The sequence below is a fragment of the Quercus suber genome, unplaced genomic scaffold (genome assembly GCF_002906115.3).
Source record: "Quercus suber isolate HL8 unplaced genomic scaffold, Cork oak 2.0 scaffold_195, whole genome shotgun sequence".
NCBI lineage: Eukaryota > Viridiplantae > Streptophyta > Magnoliopsida > Fagales > Fagaceae > Quercus > Quercus suber.
The window spans coordinates 754,599-762,735 of record NW_027069653.1 but is presented as its reverse complement, the minus strand read 5'-3'; the positions used below and the strand labels follow the sequence as shown (position 1 = coordinate 762,735).

Below are 8,137 nucleotides of genomic sequence, written 5' to 3'. Positions count from 1 at the left end.
ACTCATCATCTTAGAGCAGATCACAACCTCATCATCTTTGAACAAATTATGAAATACAGCTAGATTCAACTCTAACACAATTTTATTAATACGACTTAAATTTGACATGCTCTGTGATTTATCAACATATCTAAAAAACCCTAATTCTAAACTTTTTGCCATTCCATTTATGTAATCAGAAATTCCTGTGAGGTCAAAGAATTCGAGAAATAGCGATCAGATCAAGGGAGAAAAAAAAAAGTAAAACAAATCGCGATGTGATTTTCTTCATAATTTTTTTAATACCATTTTATTATGTTGTTCCATGGACTTACTAATAATTAAGGTTTTCAGAATCGAACCAGACTGGGAGGTCGGACAGTAAAAACCGAGAACCGGGATGAAAAGCGGTTTTTTAAGTATAAAGAACCGGATTTTTTGTTAATTCCGTGAACCCTTAAAACCAGGGTTGGACCACATGAACTGGTGGCAAGAACCATGTGGTCCAACCCCTTAGCAATATATATATATATATATGTGGGGCCCGTGGGCCTGATAGCCTCGGCCCATCGGGTAGCAGGCCCAAGGCCCATGCCGAGGAACACTGACTATTCAAGGCTAAATTGGGGAAAACCTCTTTTCCCAATCCCCGCCGAAGACCTCCTCATCCTCGGCCTGACAAGGGTGATTTTCGGGAAAGACCAGGCCCAAAGTAAGCTGTCACCCTCGCATTTAATGCATTCACCTAACCCCCCTGGCCGCATTAATGGGGATATAATTCCTTAGCAGGGCAACGTTGATCAAAGTGAACCACTCGAGTATTGATAAGGCCTCTGATGGGACGGAAGGCCAGAAGAGGGGCAAATGAATGATCAACAGATGGAATAAGGAGATAGGAAGATGAAGACTATATAAGGAAAGCAAGTGAAGTAAAAAAGAGGAGGAGAGGGGGAGAGGGGGAAAAAAGAAAAGAAAAAGGCCGAGGAGCATCCTCCCAGTTGTATAGAAACTCTAAGTATCTTTTTATAAATAAAAGTTCATGCTTGATGAACGACGGCCAGCGCCTAAACCTTTAACCCACTCTCTATAAATTTATTGTTTGGGCTTGTTGGGCTGAAAACCCATCCAAACTCAGGGTCGATCCAAACTGAGTCCCTACCCTCGGCCCATCGGGTAGCAGGCCCAAGGCCCATGCCGAGGAACACTGACTATTCAAGGCTAAATTGGGGAAAACCTCTTTTCCCAATCCCCGCCGAAGACCTCCTCATCCTCGGCCTGACAAGGGTGATTTTCGGGAAAGACCAGGCCCAAAGTAAGCTGTCACCCTCGCATTTAATGCATTCACCTAACCCCCCTGGCCGCATTAATGGGGATATAACCCCTTAGCAGGGCAACGTTGATCAGAGTGAACCACTCGAGTATTGATAAGGCCTATGATGGGACGGAAGGCCAGAAGAGGGTCAAATGAATGATCAACAGATGGAATAAGGAGATAGGAAGATGAAGACTATATAAGGAAAGCAAGTGAAGTAAAAAAGAGGGGGAGAGGGGGAGAGGGGGAAAAAAGAAAAGAAAAAGGCTTCCTCGGCCATGGGCCGAGGAGCATCCTCCCAGTTGTATAGAAACTCTAAGTATCTTTTTATAAATAAAAGTTCATGCTTGATGAACGACGGCCAGCGCCTAAACCTTTAACCCACTCTCTATAAATTTATTGTTTGGGCTTGTTGGGCTGAAAACCTATCCAAACTCAGGGTCGATCCAAACTGAGTCCCTACAATATATTTTAAAACAATTTAACATAATTTTATTCTACTTAATTAAATTATCCATCTCCTACAAGGAATAAAAAAAATTATAATTAAAATCCTTCAAAAATATTCAAACTTTATTTCAAAAATTAATCATAAATTTTAATGTTTTCATGGTTATTATTTTATTTTATTAACTTTCTTGTTTAATTATTAAATATATGTTTGAAAATCATTAAATTTCCCTTACATATATAGATATATTGTCAATTTTGCTAGTTTTATAAATTTAATATCTATATTTAGGTTTTAATTAATTATTAAGTTAATTATGACGTCATCATGGTTCGACCCTAGTTCGACCTTGGTTGGACCTCAAAAACCTTGAACCTCTCCCTTTTACGGTTCAATGAACGGTCCGAGTCTGAAAACCTTGCTTATAATACAAATTTAATATTACGAAATATGTGGACCAATGACTAAAAGGAAAATGCATTTAGATAAAGACCCATTAATATCTTTATCAAATATTGCTTCATTTGCTTGTTTATTTCAACTTGTTAGATGCTCTTTGATTTATCAACATATCTAAAAAACCCTAACACTAAACTTTTTGCCATTTCATTTACGTAATCAGAAATTCTTGTGAGGTGAAAGAATTTGAGAAACAGCGATCAAATCAAGGGAGAAAAAGAAGTAAAACCAATCGCGATGAGATTTTCTTCATATTTTTTTTAATACTATTTTATTATGTTGTTCTGTGGACTTACTAATAATACAAATTTAATATTACGAAATATGTGGACCAACGACTAAAAGAAAAATGCATTTAGATTTATTTAATTTTTTTTTTTTTTGATACCACTCAGAAAGAAAAGTTACAAAAAGTCTTGGTTGACCATACAGTGATGAATTGGCATAGTGGTTGCCAACTTAGCTAGGTTACTGACATTGCTATTTACAATTCTTGGGACATAGATAGAGTGAAAGTAAACATCATTTCGGGCTAAGGAAGCCCAGTCAGTTTACAAAACTCTCTCCTGCCAGCTGGGAGGCCAAAAACCATTAATATCTTTATCAAAGATTGCTTCATTTGTTTGTTTATTTCAACTTGTCTACGTAAAATAATATAGGGATTCCTAATAAATAATGACGGTTTTAAGAATTTTTTTTGGGTATTCCTTAAAAAACATAAAATATACAATTTAATAAAAAAAAAAGAAATTAATATATTGACGACAACAACAATAAAATGAAAAAAAAGCAAATACATAAAGTTTACAATTATCTTTTATGAGTTTTTATATTTTAAAATCGGTGCATGATAGTTTCATTATCAATGCTACAAGTTATATATCTTTTAATGTACACAACTAAGCAATCATTCATCCACTGAATGTAGAACAAATTATGGAGCAAAATTTAATTTTATTGGCATAAGAAAAACAAATGGTGTTTTCAAATTTTTTTTGAGGACGAGTTGTTCTTTTACACTAATTGTTCCCAAAGATTAATTCTCAAAAAAAAAAAAAAAAATTGTTCCCAAAGATTTGCCACGTACTCGGGTAGAACTGCTATAAAAAAACCCACCAACCTAGCTAGTTTCAACCCAGTATATCCACCAATCAAACTAAAAAAAAAAAATATGGAGCAATTAGCTCTGGGATTAGTCATAGCTCTAGTGCTATGGATTGCATCGATAGTGCTAATAAGAGAGCGGAGACACCGCAGATTAGAGGAGATAGGTCAGCTTCCACCAGGGCCTAAATGTTGGCCAGTGGTTGGAAACATCTTCCAACTGGGTTGGTCACCCCACGAGTCATTTACAAAGCTGGCTCGTGAGCACGGTCCTATCATGACACTTTGGCTAGGGTCAATGAGCACGGTGGTGATCTCGTCCGATGAAGTGGCTCGTGAGATGTTCAAGAATCACGACGTGGTTCTTGCCGGCAGGAAGATTTACGAGGCCATGAAAGGGGACTATGGTAATGAGGGCTCTCTCATTACGGCTCAATATGGACCTCACTGGCGTATGTTGCGTTGCCTTTGCACCACCGAGTTTTTCGTGGCACGCCGCCTTGAAGCCATGCGAGGTGGTATACTAATTAATCACTTAATCTGATATGTAGTGTGTCATATATTCATCTGTTTATATTTTCTAACCATTATGCTAGTTGTTCATATGATCATGTACTGTATTTATATATATTTTTTCTTTTTAGGTTGGTTACTCGTAAATGTACCATGAATGTTTACTTTTGGGTTTTGAACTTGCCAATTTTTATTCATTTTAATTAATTAATATGAAAATGCTACAACGGATAACATTTGGCTATATAAAACTGTATAATTTATTGTTTATATATATATATATATATATTTTTATACCTTCCAACAGGTGTACGTGGGAGGTGCATCGATCAGATGGTACTCTTCATGGAAGAAGCTAGTGCATCTGGTACCAAAGCTATCGACGTTGGGAGGTTCTTCTTCTTGATGGGTTTCAATCTTATAGGAAATCTTATGTTTTCAAAAGATTTGTTGGATCCCAAATCGGAGAGAGGGGCAAAGTTTTTCTACCATGCAGGCAAGGTGATGGAGTATGCTGGGAAGCCGAACTTGGCTGATTACTTGCCAATTCTAAGGTGGTTTGATCCACAAGGTTTAAGGAGGAAGACCCAATTCCACGTCGAAAGCGCCTTTGAGATCGCTGGAGTGTTTATCAAAGAGAGTATGGAAGGCAGGGAACGTGGAATTATTGAAGAGAGGGGAATAAGGACTACCTAGATGTGCTTTTGGAGTTTCATGGTGATGGTGTGGAAGAGCCCTCAAGTTTTTCTGCAAGAACCATCAACGTCATAGTCCTCGTAAGCCTTCTTATTTTATTTTATTTTATTTTATTTTATTTTCTAATTTTAATTTAATAGTTAAAAGAAATTTATATTATTTCTAACTTAAGATATTATTTTCATAATCTTTTGTGAGATCTAAGATCTATTTGGATAGAACTTATTTTATTGAAACTGAAAACTGAAAATACTGTAACAAAATAATTTTTACAAGTGTGAATAGTGTCGTGGGACCCATTTTTAATGGAAAAAGTTGCTGAAAAATGAAGTTTGTGGGTCTCATGAACAGTGTACGAAACCCACTGATATGCTGAAAACTGAGAACACTGTAGCAAAATAATTTTAAATGTGTAAATAATACCGTGGGACCCATTTTTAATGATATCATTTTCATAATCTTTTGAAAGATCTAGGGTTCGTTTAGATATAGCTGAAAACTGAAAACTGAAAAATACTGTAAAAAAATAATTTTTAAATGTGTGAATAGTACCGTGAGACCTATTTTTAGGTTGAGTTTGGATATGTGTCTGGCACGTCTGCATCTGCGTTTCAGCCTTCTTTTTTTTTTTTTTTTTTTTTTTTTTGAAGCTAGTGCATCTGGTACCAAAGCTATCGACGTTGGGAGGTTCTTCTTCTTGATGGGTTTCAATCTTATAGGAAATCTTATGTTTTCAAAAGATTTGTTGGATCCCAAATCGGAGAGAGGGGCAAAGTTTTTCTACCATGCAGGCAAGCCTGGCAAGGTGATGGAGTATGCTGGGAAGCCGAACTTGGCTGATTACTTGCCAATTCTAAGGTGGTTTGATCCACAAGGTTTAAGGAGGAAGACCAAATTCCACGTCGAAAGCGCCTTTCAGATCGCTGGACTGTTTATCAAAGAGAGTATGGAAGGCATGGAACGTGGAATTATTGAAGAGAAGGGGAATAAGGACTACCTAGATGTGCTTTTGGAGTTTCATGGTGATGGTGTGGAAGAGCCCTCAAGTTTTTCTGCAAGAACCATCAACGTCATAGTCCTCGTAAGCCTTCTTATTTTATTTTATTTTATTTTCTAATTTCAATTTAATACTTAAAAGAAATTTATATTATTTCTAACTTAAGATATTATTTTCATAATCTTTTGTGAGATCTAAGATCTATTTGGATAGAACTTATTTTGTTGAAACTGAAAACTGAAAATACTGTAGTAAAATAATTTTTACAAGTGTGAATGGTGTCGTGGGACCCATTTTTAATGAAAAAGTTGTTGAAAAATGAAGTTTGTGGGTCCCATGAACAGTGTACGAAACCCACTGATATGCTGAAAACTAAGAACACTGTAGCAAAATAATTTTAAATGTGTAAATAATAGGTGGGACCCATTTTTAATGATATCATTTTCATAATCTTTTGAAAGATCTAGGGTTCGTTTAAATATAGCTGAAAACTGAAAACTAAAAAATACTGTAAAAAAATAATTTTTAAATGTGAATAGTACCGTGAGACCTATTTTTAGGTTGAGTTTGGATACGCGTCTGGCACGTCTGCGTCTGCGTTTCAGCCTTCTTTTTTTTTTCTTTTTTTTTTTTTTTCCACGCGTTTTCTGCGTTTCAGCCTGCTTTTTGAGACAAAATGTATTGTTCATGAACAGTGTGTGCACTGGTCATGAACACTTTATTAAAAAAATTATTAAAAATGGGTCACACAGCACTATTCACATATTTAAAAATTATTTTGCTACAGTATTTTTAGTTTTTAGTTCAGTAAAATAAGTTGTATTCAAACGGACTCTTAATGAAAAAGTTGTTAAAAAATGAGATTTGTGGGTCTCGTGACTAAAAAGTTGTTGAAAAGTTGATTAAAAAGTGCTGAAAAAGTTGATGAGATGTGCAATGTTTGGTACCAAAGTCAACAACCACAGCATAGAGAGAAAAAAAAAAAAAAAAAAAAGGGCTGAAACGCATTTGCGTCCAGATATCACCTACGTAATAGGTAGTCAAACGGGCAAACCAAATGGACACCTAATTTCCATGTAATAGCCACAAATATTACCTACATATCTAGGAGTCCGTTTGGATACAACTAAAAATTGAAAACTGAAACTGAAAACTGAAAAACACTGTAGTAAAATAATTTTTAAATGTGTGAATAGTACTGTGGGACCTATTTTTAATGAAAAAGTTGCTAAAAAGTAAAATTTGTGGGTCCATAAATAGTGTACACCGTGTACTGTTCATTAGAAAAGTCAAATATTGCAGCTACTGTTTAATGAACAGTAGCCGCAATAGTGAATGAACAGTAACAATTTTGGCTAAAATGCGTAAAAAAAAAAAAAAAAAAGAAGCTGAAAACGCAAACGCCCAACGTGGATGCGCAAACCAAGCGTACGCTAGGTATTGACTATGGGGGGGTTGGAAATGTTTACTAATCCTAATGAAATTGCTCCAACTTTGATAAGATAAAAAAAATATATATATATAAGAAAGATTATAACTATGAGAGTACTAAAGAGAGAAATAAGTGAAATATTAATTAAAAAAAAATACATTTGGCGTGAGGTGGGATGGGGTAAGTTGAGACAGGGGGCAAAACCTATCACTATATATATCTGCCAACGCCGTGTCACCTTTTTGATATATGGAAAATCTACATAGGACAAAATAGATTTTTTTTTTTTTTTGAAATCGGGCCATTATACTTTCATTCATTCAGAGAAATGGAATCCAAATACACAGCCTCAAGAGCAGGAGGTGGAGTTTCCTCTATCCAATAAATATCTTCTTCAATAGACCTAGCAAATCTAGCTAAGGAGTGAGCTACAAAATTGGCTTCATGTTTAACACAACTAAATGACTTACACCTGGAACCAGCTGCCAAGACATGGATATCTGCATAAATATTTCCCAGCCTAGACCGAAAAGCCCGTAAGGAAGAGATGCACCTTATGACCGTGGAGTTATCACCTTCAACTATCAGCTCCTCGAACCCGGCATCGACAGCAAACTTCAACGCTTTCCGGCAGGCAAGAACCTTGGCCTCCTCACTGTCCGTCACACACGGTCCTTTGGCTGACATAGCAGCCATAACTTCCCCCAAACTGTTGCGAATCACGGCACCAAACCCAGAGGAATTTATATCAGAGAACACCGCTGTGTCAAAATTCAATTTGTACGAGGAACTAGTTGGAGGACACCATTTCTGCACAATAGAAGAAGAGCCCGATACAGCCAAACAAACCTGAGCAGCATGGAACTCCTCTAGATAGTCTTTGGCTTGTTGATTTAGACGTCCAGGTTCTTGGATGACACCCCCATGCATGACCGCATTACGTTGGTTCCATATAAGCCAACATTGAATCCAGAAAAATTCTAACTCATCATCTGTTAAACGTTGCTGCAAATGCTCCACCAGTTGCACCATATCCTCAAATCCGGGCACACCTTTTTGCAAGCGACATGGACACCCAGCCTAAACATCTTGGACCAAACTGCACTCCCACAAAACGTGATACCCAGATTCTTTGGCCTGGAAAGACACTCCACATCTGTCATCAACGAGAATTTTACGGCAAGCTAAATTTAC

At 36.5% G+C, this 8,137-nt stretch overlaps 2 protein-coding genes across 2 annotated transcripts; both read left to right on the top strand.

Moving 5' to 3' along the window:
- The first annotated feature begins 3,347 nt into the window (after window positions 1-3,347).
- Window positions 3,348-4,597, top strand: LOC112039638 (iridoid oxidase). The gene is made up of 2 exons (XM_065778980.1): window positions 3,348-3,820; window positions 4,126-4,597. Exons 1-2 carry the CDS (start codon window positions 3,373-3,375, stop codon window positions 4,512-4,514), a joined length of 837 nt encoding a protein of 278 aa, XP_065635052.1. The 5' UTR covers window positions 3,348-3,372; the 3' UTR covers window positions 4,515-4,597.
- Window positions 4,598-5,214: 617 nt separating this feature from the next.
- Window positions 5,215-5,906, top strand: LOC136069901 (iridoid oxidase-like). Its single transcript, XM_065778997.1, has 2 exons — window positions 5,215-5,595; window positions 5,856-5,906. The coding sequence occupies exons 1-2, from the start codon at window positions 5,215-5,217 to the stop codon at window positions 5,904-5,906; spliced, it is 432 nt and encodes a 143-aa protein (XP_065635069.1).
- The last annotated feature ends 2,231 nt before the right edge of the window (window positions 5,907-8,137 follow it).

Bases quoted from the DNA above. Each gene is read 5' to 3' on its own strand.
- LOC112039638 (XM_065778980.1), top strand. From the start codon at position 3,373: ATGGAGCAATTAGCTCTGGGATTAGTCATAGCTCTAGTGCTATGGATT. The intron at 3,821-4,125 runs GTGGTATACTAA...ACCTTCCAACAG, and splicing joins CCGCCTTGAAGCCATGCGAG to GTGTACGTGGGAGGTGCATC.
- LOC136069901 (XM_065778997.1), top strand. From the start codon at position 5,215: ATGGGTTTCAATCTTATAGGAAATCTTATGTTTTCAAAAGATTTGTTG. The intron at 5,596-5,855 runs GTAAGCCTTCTT...TCCCATGAACAG, and splicing joins CCATCAACGTCATAGTCCTC to TGTACGAAACCCACTGATAT.